A 14,520-nucleotide genomic window follows, 5' to 3' on the forward strand; every position below is an offset into this window, starting at 1 on the left:
TATGGGGATGGGTCCATTATGATGTGGCAGGGGTAAACCAGCTCTGCTGTCGGGCCCTGCTGTGAATGTGGCTGATTGTACTGCGCAGTTGACCCTCATGCCGTGTGGTGCAGCGAGGATGTGTCCCTTCTCCCGTTGGAGCTAAGATACTAATAAATGTGTGTGTGTGGATGAGTAAATTGAGAGTGTGTCGTCCTGTCTCCGCAACCCCCCTTTCTTTGAGGGAAGCAGCCTAGGTACAGTATATGGATGGATGTCAGGTGGCCATAGAGGGTTAAGAATATATGCCTTAAGTCACCTGCCTTACAGGTACACACTGGTATCCAGTCATAATTACACACTTACAGAGGCACAAGACCTGCAACAGAATTTGGATAACACTCAGTAACGCTGTTATATGGGGTTATATCCAGTGGAGTTACTGAACAGGGTAATAATATGTTATGTCATCCCCATCCCTGTACATAACCAGTCAGTTACACACTTAAAGAAGCATAACACCTGCAACTTAATTCAGATATAGTCAGTAACACATGGGTTGTATCGGTTTACATTCAGTGGTCATACTGTACAGGGTTATGTGTGAGTTTAATCTTCCCCCCAGTACATGGTTCCTGAAACTCTCTCATGTGACTTCTGAAATGTACTCCGTTGGAAGATATTGCGTGTAGAAAGTGAAAGGGAAGCAGAGGAAAGGTTTAGGAAGTGGAGAGATGGAATGGGGCACAGAGGTTTGAGAATAATTGCAGATAAAGCAAAACTGATGACATCTGAGGTTGGTGGTGGTACTGTCAGAGCAGAGGTAATGTGGCCATGTGCAGTTTTCCACAGGGGTGAGGGAAGTATCTCCATATTGTGCAGTGTTTGTGATAAGTGGGGGCATGAGAGATGTAGGAGTGTTAGAGGTAGGTTGCAAAATAATGGTGGTTTTGTGTGTGCAGTGTGTCAATGAGAGCATGTAGAGACAGACAAATGTGAAATGATAGGTCATGCTGGAATCTCTTGAGTGTGTGGAGGAGTTTTGTTATATAGGGGCCATGGTATGTGCTGGAGGTGGAGCTAGAGCTAGCTTTGTGGCCAGGGGTGTCCGCAGGATTTTTTGTAAGAGGGGGCAAAATAAAAGAAATTATACACATACAGTAAAACCTCGATATAACGGACTTCAATAGACCGGAATTCGCTTTTATCGGACTCGAGGAGCTACCAGACTAAATTCCTATGTATTGGAAAAAGTCCGATGAAGCCAGAAGCAGTCTAGACTGCCTAACCACTTCAGCTATGTTCACCACAATAAGGTAAATAAAAGACATGTTTATCAGTGTACAGTACAGTATTATTATATATACAGTATTATACCATTTGATTAATGTAATAAAGTTATAACACAGTACAGTACCACAGTGGTAGTCTATCTATCTATCTATCTCTTGCCAGACGTCATAATCCCGTAAGGGGTGGCCATTTGACTTTTAAGTTATTTGTTTTACGGGGAGGGGCACTAACCCTCCACCAACCCACTTGTTGACACGTAGGGAGCACGAATGGTTTAGTTATATGGTTACCACCCAGCGTTGTAAATGGTTTCTTGGCTTACAGGAAACCATTTGGCTTGTCACTCAATGTAAAGCCACCTGTAAAGGAAAGAAAAGCAATAAGAACTGACAGGAAAGATGGGAGAAATAGGAAGAGAGGAGGGCAGGCATAGAAAAAGAATGATAAATGCTAAGGAGGAAGTAGGCAGCCCTACATCAAGTGAGTGGATGATGGTCGCCACCACCTACCACTAACAATGGTAGTCAAAACAGTTTAAAAACTGTTCATGCAACCCAGACTTATGTCTGATATCGGAAAAAGTCTGGATTAGCAGGGGGAAGTCCGGATGTCGCTTTTATCGGAATTTCACATTTTTCAGAATGTTTTGGGCCCCAATTAGTCCGTTATAGTGAGGTCTTACTGTATGTGCCATTATATCAAAATACACGCACTCCAAATAGGCATAGGCATATACTGTAGAACCTCTCTCATTCGGACTATATGGGGGGAAGGGTTGTCCGAATTAGCAGATTGTCCGGACCATCAGGGTAATCTCCAGTTCATACCAAAAACTATCAGCATATGGTATGTTTGTTAACTATTAACATATGTGGCATATGTCAACCCTACGTAACTGCAAAAGATGAAAGGATACTAAAATAACAAAACTAATCGTGTACGATAGTTTTGTATTGCATAATTTACAGGTAAGGCCATGACAAGAAACTAGCCTACATTTTAAATTGTTGTAAGTAACTAAGGCCCGTGTAGGCAAAAAAATAAATTAATTAATTAACTGTAATATTTGGAACAAAAATAAAACTTATGTAGGCAAAAAATACATTGTCATCTTTGGCATATTGATAACGCCCATATGGGCAAGAAGCTAATGTTTGATGTACAAGTAAAGCACATTTAAGTACAAAAATTAACCTACAGTAATCACTAAACACTGCAGAATATTCTGACCCATTTTTGTGTAAGCAAACTCCTCCTTTTAACACCTTTATTCATTGCAGAAGCTACACTTGCATTAAGGGGCATGGTAAGGAGGATTAACTTTTGAAATACAGCGTAAAAATGTAAATGGTTGGGAACTAGTTGATGGAACGAATGCTAGTGTGTGTTTAAACAGGCGCCCATGTTGCGACCTAGCGTGATCCGAGACTAAACGAATGACAATCGCTTTCCGCGCCAATACTGAAAATGACTTTAGAATTACTTTCAACATATTTTTGGAGCTTATTATTTTTAAATTTTGTCCGAATTAACAAATCCGGATTAAAGCGGTCCGGATCAAAGAGGTTCTACTGACTTACATGAGTTACATGACTTACATCAAATGCACAGTGACAGAATGCATGAATCGACTCGAATCACTCAATCATCCTTGAACAAGAACTGAAGCCGTCAAATTCTAAAGGGGGGCAGGTGCCCCCCCTTGCCCCCCCCCCTCCAGACACCCATGTTTGTGGCTAGGGTAAGGAGTGGTTGGAAGAAGTTCAGGGAGCTGTTGCCTCTCCTAGCATTGAGAGAGCTCTCCTTCCATGGTGAGGGATCCTTGTATGTGGCATGTGTTAGGATTGTACTGCTGTATTGTAGTGAGACCTAGGCAGTAAAGGAAGAGGATATTTGTAGGCTCAAACATACAAAAGTGACAATGATTAGATGGACGTGTAGTGTGTCCTTGAATGCAAAGTGAAAACTGAAGAGAGGAAGGATGAGACTTAAATGTTTTGGTGCTGTGATGATTTGGGGTAGATTGAGAAGATTTGGACACATGGAGAGGATGGAGGATGACAGTTTGGAGGAGAAGGTGAGAAGTGTAAATGTCAGGGGTAGGGTTATGAGAAGCAAACTGAAAAAGACCTGGGACATGGTAATAGAGTGTGACCTTAGTGATAAGGGACTGAATAGATAGGCAGCCAGAGTTTGAGCAGCATGGAGAGTCACCATCTGGTGTCCAAGGTCAGTGCATGCAAACATGTTGGAATCTTTATAAACAAGCAAACAGTATAAAGGTGACCATTGGAAAATCAGCTTTAAGATGGGTCTTTCTTATTGACAGGGAGACATGTATAGGGTTTTAATCCCTTGTAAAAAGTGCTTTATCCAACAGTTCCTTAGCTGAGTTATGATGGATAAACCGGCGATTACTGTACAGCCTTCCACAAAGGTGGTGGGTGCAAGGGAGACTGTGGATGGAACATGATAAACAAATGGAATATGATGGATAGTTAAGCAAAAGCTGGGATATGCAACTACCAGACAACATACAGAACAGGCTTACTTGCCATGAGGTTGGCCAGGAAGCTCTTCATGTTTGTGTAGCTGAAAAATTCTTTGTAGGGGACATTTTTTCATATTGGGAATTTAAATAAATGGGATTGCTGATTCCGATGTAGGGAATTGGTGCTAAAAAAAGGTGATTTGGATGAGTGAAAATTAGGATATGAGTCATACAGATAACGGGAATTGCCTGTACACGTACTTTTCTGTATATTAGTATGAAAAACTTGGTTAGGAGTATGATAATTATTTATTTACATTTGCTGGCTGTCCTTTCCTCTCTTCCTTCCTTCTTTCCTTCCTTCCTCTTACATCCTTCTTTCCTTCCGCTTCCTTCTGTCTACGGGCGACTACACTGAGTGACAAGCCTTATGGTTTCCTTTAGACCAGGAAACCATTTACTGTACTACTTTGGGTGGTAACCATATAACCAGACTGTGGTGCCTGGTGGTTTAGTGGGTAATGAAGGTGCTCCAGCTGGATTGAGCTTGTGTCAGTTTATATTCAAGGGGTGGTTGAGGTTTGTTGCTCACGTAATGCCACTCAGGGATGAGTGAAGCTGGTCACTCTCATCTTAAATGTCAGGACCAACTTGCCCAGCACCAGGCCCCCATGCTCCTCATGGGGCAAGACAGGATTAGATGAGGTATGTATGTATGTATGGATGGATGCAGTAATATTAAGGAATCATTTTTTGATCTGATGGTAAATTAATCTTAAAATGTTTGTAGTTCAGCGTGACACTTAAATACTGTAATGTCAGGAGAAGGTCCCCCCAACTGAGGGAGGTCCTCTCCTGACAAAGTTTTCATTTTTTCCAGTCATACTTCTTTTGTAGCAGCATTTTTTCTGTATCCACTAACATTACAGCATTTCCTAACTTAGTCCCAGTATTGACTACTGCCATAATGTACAGTGGGTCGATATGCAGTTGCTGTCCGTGAAACCTCATTTCCATATCTCCTTAACTGCAAATATGTGACTGCAGGATACTTCCTTTTTCACAGTTTCATGTGAGGCACCAGGCCTGGTTGTGCTTTTACCGTCACTGGTGCTGGCATGTCAGAGTCATGACACTGCTGCTCTGGCCACTCTCACTCGCCACCTCACACCTCTACTTGGCCCGGAGCATCTCCACCTGCTACATATACTGGTTGCAGAAATCAATAGGAGCTAGTGATAGAGTTAATAGGTCAGCAAGAGCTGGTCATGTTCAGTGCAGATCAACAGAAGCTAGAAGCAGCCACTGATATCTAGTAAATGGTTAGCAACTTTAAGAGAATATTGAGTGGCAAAAACCGTTACTTTTGTGATTGTAGGTTACTATAAAGTCTGAGAAAAATCATTACAGTATCCGGTAGAGAGAGAGAGTAGTCAACAGACTAGTATATATGTGGCTGAATTTTGTCATTTGTCAGATGGAAGTGACTTACTGTGAATTCAAACATCAACAGCAGTTGGTATATTGGAATAAGGTTGGAGTTATGTATGTAAATTAGATAGATTTATTATGGAACTTTAAGTTAACAGCAATTATTGCACAAGTTGATAACAAAGCTATGGGGGTTGTTATCATTGTATTGGGGATCATAGATGACTGGATGTAGGAAACAGTGTTGTAGTAAAGATGTATGGATCAGTTAGAAGTAATATTGACTCATCACTGATATCATCAGAAACATGAACATGCTGAATTGGAGAAACTGTGAAACTTTCTGACACTGTACAACAAACTCTCAATTATCCTTTGTAATTCAGCCGAGCCCAACGCCAGTTAAAGCAAACTCCGGATGTTGCATAGTACCCCCCCATTTGGCTCAGCATCCAGCGTCAAATAGGATATTGCATTACGATTCATCTCGACCCTCTATCCTAAAAACTTTCTCATGAGTAAAAGATGAAAGCTAAGCATAAAATACAACACAGTATTGATACAGTACAGTAATACTGTACAGGACAATCACAGTTAACTGGGAAGCTTGGGGAGTTTGCTTTCCCAGTCACTTATTTTTCCCAGACATCTGATATATACTCTGATACATAGGCCATTTGATTGTGGTATATACAATACCATTCATATCCAAGGCTACTCAAAGAATTCCATTTGAAACATTACCTCCTTTTAAACACAGCCCATAGACATAACACACATGATTGCAGTGCCTTGCAGGAGTGCACAATGCACAGGATAAGTTTATTTTGATAAACATTATTTGTTATTCATAAAACATGGAATAATAAACTAAAGAAATAAATCTTGAGCATTTATTGGTGAACTGGTGATTAGGAAAGAAGTGTTGTACAGTAGAATTATCATGACTCCCTTGCTTAGTTGTGTATGCATTCTAAGATGAATTTATACGTCATCTTAGAATGCATTTGCACTGGCAGAGAAGATAAAATCTAGCTATTAGGAAGGAAGGTTTCATTTTTTTGGATAAAATTACTGTGCTTGCAATACATACATATGTACTGTATTATCTGTAGACCAGCTGAGTGGTGAGTGAGGGGTGGAGTACGGCAGTCAGGCAAGGTATAAATTGCCGGCCGAGGCCCTATACCTAACTGTGAGCATGGGAGTCGTGATGATTCAACTTGACAGCACTTCTTTCCTAATCATCAGTTCTCTGATACATGCTCAAGATTTATTTCTTTATTTTTCCTTGCAGTTCATATGCATTTACTGTATTATATGCAAAACAGCTCAGTGGCAAGTGAGGGGAAGAGTGATGACAGTCAGGTAAAAAATAAATTGGTGGGCTGTGGTCGTTTGCATAATTTTGAGCAAGGGAGTCATGATAATTCTACTATACAACACTGCTTTCCAAATTATCAGTTCACCAAAAAATGCTCAAGATTTAATTCTTTATTTTATTTTCCCATGTAATTGTGAGTACCATTTAACATAAAGAACTTCCCAAAATACTGTAACATGTTGCAAGCTCAATGGTAGTTAGAGTCAGTTCGTTAGGTAGAAAACCGTACGGGTACCACACACCGTTCATCATTGAAAAGCATGCCTTTTTTTTTTTTCAATGGATGTAATCATCTTGCTTTTCATGACCCGCTACTCGTAAAACTTTCCCATGAGTAAAAGTTGGAATTAAACAAAATATGATACCTTACTTAATAACCTAAATAGTGTGGAAAGGAGGAATATGTTTAAGGTGGCAAATCTGATGAAGAGGGAAAAACAGGGATATCATAGATGAGCAGTGTGTGAAGAATGATGAAGGAAAGGTAGTGATGAACAGTGGGGATGTTAAAGATGCCCGGAGAGAGCATTATAACCAGTTGTTGAATGTAGAGTTTGACCAGGATGTGGAAGGTTTGGAGCCAGCAGATCCAGTGTTTGGCCCTTGGCCTTTGATTGATGCACCTACTGTGAACAGGGCAATAGGCAGGATGCAGTTGGGGAAGGCAGCAGATGTGTCTGGGTTGACTGTTGAAATGTTGAAAGCCTCAGTGAATATAGGAGTCAGGTTAGTTACTGACCTGATAAATACAGTTACATATGAGTGTGTTGTCCCAGATGATTGGCTGAAGAGTGTAATTGTAAATGTGTACAAGGGGCAGGGTGATGCCCTGAAAAGAGGAAATTAATAGAGGCATAAGGCTCTTAGACCAGCTAATGAAGGTAATGGAGAGAGTTCTAGAAGGTATGACTAGAGAAAGAGTAAATATTGATGAGATGTAGTTTGGGTTTATGCCAGACAAAAGGACCACTGATGCCATATTCATTGTTTGACAGCTTCAGGTAAAATATATGGGAAAGAAAAGGGATCTGTACTTTGTTTTTGTTGGTTTGGAGAAGGCCCTTGACAGAGTCCTTAGAGAGGTGGTGAAGTGGACAATGAGAAAGCATGGGGCTGAGAAGTGGCTGGTTGGGGTGGTTATAGCTATGTATGTGGGTGCTCGCACCCAGGTAAGGGTGAATGGAGATTTGAGTGATGAGTTTTCCAAGAATGTTGGTGTGCATCAGGGATCAGTTTTAACCCCTTATTGTTTATCATGGTACTTGAAGCCTTCTCACGTGTCTTCAGAAATGGACTCCTGTGGGAGATGTTGTATGCTGATGATCTGGTGTTGATTGTAGAGAATGAAAGGGAGGTGGAGGAAAGACATAGGAAGTGGGGAGATGGTATGAGGCACAAGGGCCTAAGAGTATAAGCAGATAAAACATAAGTGATAGTATCTAGGGCTAGTGGCAGTACTGTCAAAGAAGAGGGAGAGTGGCCATATGCAAGTTGCCACAAGGGCATGGGAAGTAATTCCATCTTGTGCGATGTGTATGATAAGTGGGTGCAGAAGAGATGTAATGGTAGTAGAAGTAGACTGTGAGATAATGCTGATTTCATATGTGCGGTGTGCTGTCGGGCAGAGCATGTGGAGGTTGTCAGGCATGAAAGGATTGTTCTTGCTGGTGAGTCTCTTGAGTGTGGTAAAGAGTTTTGTAATTTGGGAGACATGTTATGTGCTGGAGATGGGGCTGGGGCTAGCTCTGTGGCTAGAGTGAGGAGTGGTTGGAAGAAGTCCAGGGAACTGTTGCCACTCCTGAGATTGAGAGGTCTTTCCCTCCGTGCTAAGGGATCTTTGTATGTGGCATGTGTTAGGAGTGTAATGCTGTATGGTAGTGAGACCTTAGCAGTGAAGGAAGAGGATATTCTCAGGCTCAATTATACAGAAATGACAGTGAGTAGGTGGATGTGCAGCGTGTCCCTGAGTGTGAGGCCTGGGGGAGGAGGAGGGGGCTAGGTTTATGATGGATGAGTTGAAAGGTAGGATGGGACTGAAGTGTAATGGTGTTGTGGTGAGGAGAGGTAGATTGAGATGGTTTGGGCGTGTGGAGAGGATAGGGGATGATAATTGGGTGCAGAAAGGGAGAAGTGTTAACGTTAGGGGTAGGATTGCAAGAGGTAGACCGAGAAAGACCTGGGATGAAGTCATTGAGCATGAGCTTGGGGATGAGGGACTGAATAGGGAAGCTGTCAGAGATCGAGCAGCATGGAGTGCCACCATTAGGTAACCAAGGCCGATGCGTGCAATCATGTTGGAGCCTTTAAACATGACACGAATGAAACAATACAGTATTGGTTCAGTAGAGTAATACAGTACATAGTGTACTATGTACACACCTATAGTCACAGCACACAACTCTGAGGTTGTCATTATCGTACCCTGACAACCTGCCATTCAAAAGTGCATCTGATTTCATCTCATATTATACACAAATGTTATTATGCATGAATATATCATACAAGAATATTATTATTCACGAACATATACTTGAATCACATGCGTCTCATACACAAAATCAGACACACTGTTGAGGGGTAGGTTGCCAGGGCATGATAATAACAACCTCAGAGTTGCACGCCATGACTATCGTGTTGGCATCTATGGAGGGTATTGTACACCATGCAGTACAGTTCAGTGCACTTAATCCCATGTGGTCCAGTGGAAATAATTACGTGTACAGTAATTTCAGAATCACAGTAGAGCACTAGGACACGAATCACTGAGAGGCCACAAGCTGTACAACAGCAAGCAATGCATGGGAGGCCACTGAGTAAGTCTTAGCACTAAGGTTTTGCTGACACACAGTCACAAGAGCAGAGTACATAGATACATCTTCACGGAACGAGCTGTGAGAGATGGAGAGTGTAGGCTTCCTGTGCTGGGGCTTCTCCTGCAGCGAATTCTGATTGGCTGGCTTGTTGCAGGCGTTCTCATTGGAAGATGCATTGTGGGTTTTTCCCAGGCTCCAGTTGGCTGCAGGATACGAGCAATTGATATGCTTCGCATTCCGATATTGCATAGAATCGTCGGTTATTTGCTATTTCGGTTCCAGATTTTGCATAATTTTGCCAGATATTGCTTTAATAGAGCCGAGGCAACAGCGCCAGATATTGTGTTGGACCGGATATTGCAACGACAGATAACTGAGAGTTTACCATACTAGAAACTGAGATTAACAGAATTCAGAATTAAATCAGGATGGTCTGTTGAGTACTGTATACAGTAAACTCTCAATTATATGGCGTAATTCATCCGAGCCCCACGCTGGATGTTGCACAGTAGCTACTGTATCCTCCATCGGCTCAATATTCAGCAGTGAGCTGGATATTGCTTTGTTCTGTCTCAACCCACTATCCTAATAACTTTTCCATGAGTAAAAGATGAAAATTAAGCATGAAATACAAAAAAGCAATTATAAAACTAGTAATACAGTGCCGGTTGGCTACCGTTTACGAGCCGGTTGATACACCTCAGATGCTGGATATTGCATAGAACTGCCAGTTACGTCCTGTTTCAGTGCAGGATATTGCATAATTTCGCCAGATATTGCTTTAATAGAGCTGAGGCAGCAGCACCTGATACTGTGTTGGCCCTGATATTGCGATGATGGGGAATTGAGAGTTTACTGTATATATTGCTTTACCAATTGTCTCTTATCTTATTCAGCCACTTAATGCTTTATTCTTCTCAACTGTCTTGGCCTTCTGCTTTTACATTCTATTACTCTTCATCAGGTACATCTAACATTACCAAGCAGAGGCTGTGATTATTATAATTTCATTTAGCAATTGTCAGGCAATTTTCTTCATATATCTGTAATACCAAGTTATGTAATAGTCTTTTGTCATCTCCCAGGTATGTGTTAACCTCCTCCAGCATGTGAGTATTCTCAGCTAAATGGGGCTAGTTTTCAAAGGTAGTTATAAATTGGCTGGTGTTATAAAACCATCTGCTTGCAAGTATTAGGAATGCAATCCCTCATATTGCCTTCCCAAACTTTCTGTCCTCTCTCCTTCGTTTACACTACCTCATATATACCTGTGGACTGTTACTCGAATGATTGTGTTCATGAACATTTGCTGAATGCACATATGCGAGATATGCACACAGATGTTACACATGAACAAAGTCCTAACAGGCCAATGTTTGAACATCAAAATTATTTCCCTGCTTAGCGAATCTAGTCATAAAAGGCCACGGGGGGGCACTTAGCATGTGCTGTAGCCAATGATCACTACTTTACTTGGGTTGTTGAAATACAACATGCTCTCATTTTACAACTGAGATTCCCTCTTGAAACCAGTCGTATAATGCATGATCATATACTGAATTTGTTGTTGTAGTAATCATACAATCAGGAAAAATTATTGTATAACAAGAAATTGGTCATTCTATTGATCATATAAGCGAAAAAAAAATCATGGCATGAAAAAATGGTGCTACAGTGTGATTCCCAAAATCCAGATACCAAATTTCCAAAAACACCAGTTTTCTGAAAAAATTTTCAAGTCCATTTATTATCAAGAGGGAGAGGGAAATTGTTGCAGCCTCAAAAAATCATGTTTTTTAACTTCGTGTTACCATCATGCTTACAAAGTGCTGTGGTAGTCACATTGACTCATTGTTTAGCCTAGGTCGTGAGCTAGCTTTGGCAAGTGCCACTATTCTTTAGAAGAGTTTGTAAGATAACATGGAACAAGCACTAGCCTAAGCTAGCTCATGAGCTTAGCTATAGAGCAAGTCACACATGTCCCCAAGCTAGCCCACAAGCTTGGCTAGGCCGGCCTTACTTGACCTGTCATATACGTGGGTACTCTCCTCATTCTTTGTTTTGCCACTGTGGACAAACCCACCATTTTTCAGTCCAAAACTTGCACACTTAAACCTAGAAAACTGTCTTTAAAGAAGTGTAGTAATGATGATAGTGATTGCAGTAATAAGAAAAGAAAACACAGAATGCTAAATATCACAGAAAAAATGGAAATTCAAAAGAAACTGGACAGAGATGTTGCAGCAAGCAAGATATGAGATGAGTATGGGTTTGGAACTACAGTTGTGTGTGACATGAAGAAACAGCATGAAAGAATATGGAAATTTAATGCTGCATGCAAAAATACAGAATCAGTGAAAAATTGAGGTGAACATAAATGTGCCTGCGTTGACCAAGTGCTATTTGAATGGTTTAAGCAGCGTAGGAGTGACAGAACTGCTAATTTCAGACCTTTACTGATTGAGAGAGCCAAGGAATTTCAAAACAGCTTATCGTAATATCACTTATTAGTGAATGTTCCATTGGCTGACTGAACAGATTTAAATAGCGTCGCGCAATAAAGTGCATGAAGGCATTTCGGGGAAAAATGTGTGATGACAAGGATGCCACAAAAAAAAAATTTGCACGAATTTGCGAAATTAGTGGCCAGTGAAAATCTCAGCCCTGAAATGCTGAACGAAAATATCATTTCAACCACTAACATATCAGCATATCAGGGTGAAAAATATCTTGAGATCTGATAACTTAAAATCACTGAACACAAATTTTAGCTGATTTCAGCTGCAACAGGTGGGTGTACCAGCACAGTGGCAACCAGTGTATTACTGATGTGCTCTTTCATGATTTGATGATACTGTACAGCATAATTTGGTCTTGAGAACTGCATTTATTATTATTGTTCACTCATAGGATAATATATATGTGTCTGCTTGGGCAGTAGGATGTTGGACGTGGAGTGATATACATAGGAGGCCTAAAAAAAAAAAAAAATCAGTGAAACCATTCATATGGGATAATAAATTGTAGTATGAGTACAGCCATTGCTGAAAGGTATGGCAAGGGACGTGTAGTTTTTCAGTTTTCCAAAAAATTGTATTATCCGAAAGCTTCCTGAGTCCAATCATTTCAGAATTTGGGAATTGCACTATAAAATGCAATAATCACATAAATTTGATCATAAAATGATGGTCTACTGTAAAGGGTTTTATCCTAAGGTTCATCAGTTGTTTTGAACAGTAATACATAGATCCTATTTAGGATAATTTTAGCACATAGACATTACCTGATGTAGTCTTTGTTTTTTATTACCTGGTTGGCACCCAGCAATTACCTGCTAGGAACATTCATTGAGTTTATTTTACTTTTGACTCATAAAATCAGTTTTTGTTACTTTAAAGGTTAAAAAATAGAAATTGTTATTTAGATTTGAAATGCACAGACCTTGTTGTGGATAATTTTGGCACACTTTGACTTGGGATGATTTTTAAATCTGTGTAACCCAACTGCATGCCATCTTTACATCTGCACAGTTGTTAACTTTATAAAGGGGTTTTATTCATACCTGTGTAGAGTACAGCTCTTATGGGTGGGGAGGTTCCCCAGATACAGCTCTTCTTAAGAAGGTGGAGTCAGAGGCTATTTGTTTTATTAACTCCCCATCTCTTATTGGCCCCCTTTCTTTCTGCCACACTGTTACATCTTTATATCTTTTCTATCTCTACTTCATTAGTCACTGCACCTCTGAGCTGGACATCCCTATTCCCACCATCAGTACGATGGGTACTTAACACCCATCTATCAGCAGACTCTCATCCATTTTCTGTCCGACTCAAATGCAAGACTTAACTGTTACTCCCAGTCTTTCGTGTATGCTACAGGCCAACTCTGGAACTGTCTTTCTACATCTGTATTTCCTACTACATATGACCTCCAGTTTTTTAAACGCATGTAGGTGAAGCAGCACACAGTTATGAAGGAGTACGTGGGCGATGTGCGTATGATATAAGGAATGCGGAAGGGGAAAGGATATTCGAGTTTGGGGAGGCAACGGACATGATCATTTGCAACGCACATTTTAGGAAAAGAGAGAGTAGGTTAATTACGTATGAGTCTGGGGAAAATAGCAGTCAGATAGATTTTTTTCTGGTTAGGAGGGCTGATAGGAGGTTAGTGAAGGATGTTGAAGTTATAGGAAGTGAGGAGTGTGTGCAGCAGCACAAACTATTGATTTGTGATATGGTGCTTAAAGAACAAGTGATGAAAAAGAGAAATTATGTACCTAGGAGGAAAATATGGAAGCTGGAAAACCAAGTAGTAAGGGATGCCTTCTATAGTGAGATGAGGAGAGTGGTGGCTGAACAGGGAACCGTAGACAGAGGAGTTAATGAACAGTACAGAGCCCTCAAGAACAATCTCTTGAGAGTTACTGATGTAACATGTGGTTGGACATGAGGCCCACCAAGACATAAAGTAACATGGTGGTTGGATGAGGGTGTAGAAGCTGCAGTTAAGGAGAAAAAAAGGCTTTTGCGGGAATGGAAGAAGGGTGATAGCAAGGAGGAATACTTGACTGCCAAGCGTAGGGATAGAAGAGAGGTATACAGGGCGAAGTCTGAGTCACAGAGACTTTTACCTGATAATCTAATCTTGGACAAAGGAAAAATATGATATTTAAGGTGGCTAATCAGATGAAGAGGGATAATCGAGATATTATAGATGAGCAGTGTGTAAAGAATGATGAAGGAAGGGTAATGGTGAACAGTGAGGATATTAAAGATGCATGGAGAGAGCATTATAGCCGGTTGTTGAATGAGTAGTTTGTCTGGGACAGGGAAGGTACGGAGCCAGCAGATCTGGTGTTTGGCCCATGGCCTTTGATTGATGCTGCTGCTGTGAGTGAGGCAATAGGCAGGATGAGGGTGGGGAAGGCAGCGGGTGTGTCTGGGTTGACTGTCGAGATGTTGATGGCCGCAAGAGATATAGGGGTGAGGTTAGCCACTGACCTGATAAATATGATTATTTATGAGTGTGTTGTCCCAGATGATTGGCTGAAGAGTGTGATTGTAAATGTGTATAAAAGGAAGGGTGATGCCCTGGAAAGAGGAAATTATAGAGGTATAAAGCTTTTA

At 40.9% G+C, this 14,520-nt stretch overlaps 1 protein-coding gene across 1 annotated transcript in view; it reads left to right on the top strand.

Annotated features, from left to right (window-relative positions):
* The window catches only part of LOC145403617 (40-kDa huntingtin-associated protein-like), an 88,574-nt gene extending 81,667 nt beyond the window's left edge, over window positions 1-6,907 (top strand). The window contains exon 8 of the mRNA XM_080275293.1: window positions 4,830-6,907. Within this exon, the coding sequence (XP_080131419.1) occupies window positions 4,830-4,999 (170 nt within the window). The 3' untranslated portion in view covers window positions 5,000-6,907. The remainder of the gene's footprint in view (window positions 1-4,829) is intronic.
* The last annotated feature ends 7,613 nt before the right edge of the window (window positions 6,908-14,520 follow it).

This window comes from Coenobita brevimanus, chromosome 61 (genome assembly GCF_032717465.1).
Source record: "Coenobita brevimanus isolate Jiangsu-jjx chromosome 61, ASM3271746v2, whole genome shotgun sequence".
Lineage (NCBI taxonomy): Eukaryota > Metazoa > Arthropoda > Malacostraca > Decapoda > Coenobitidae > Coenobita > Coenobita brevimanus.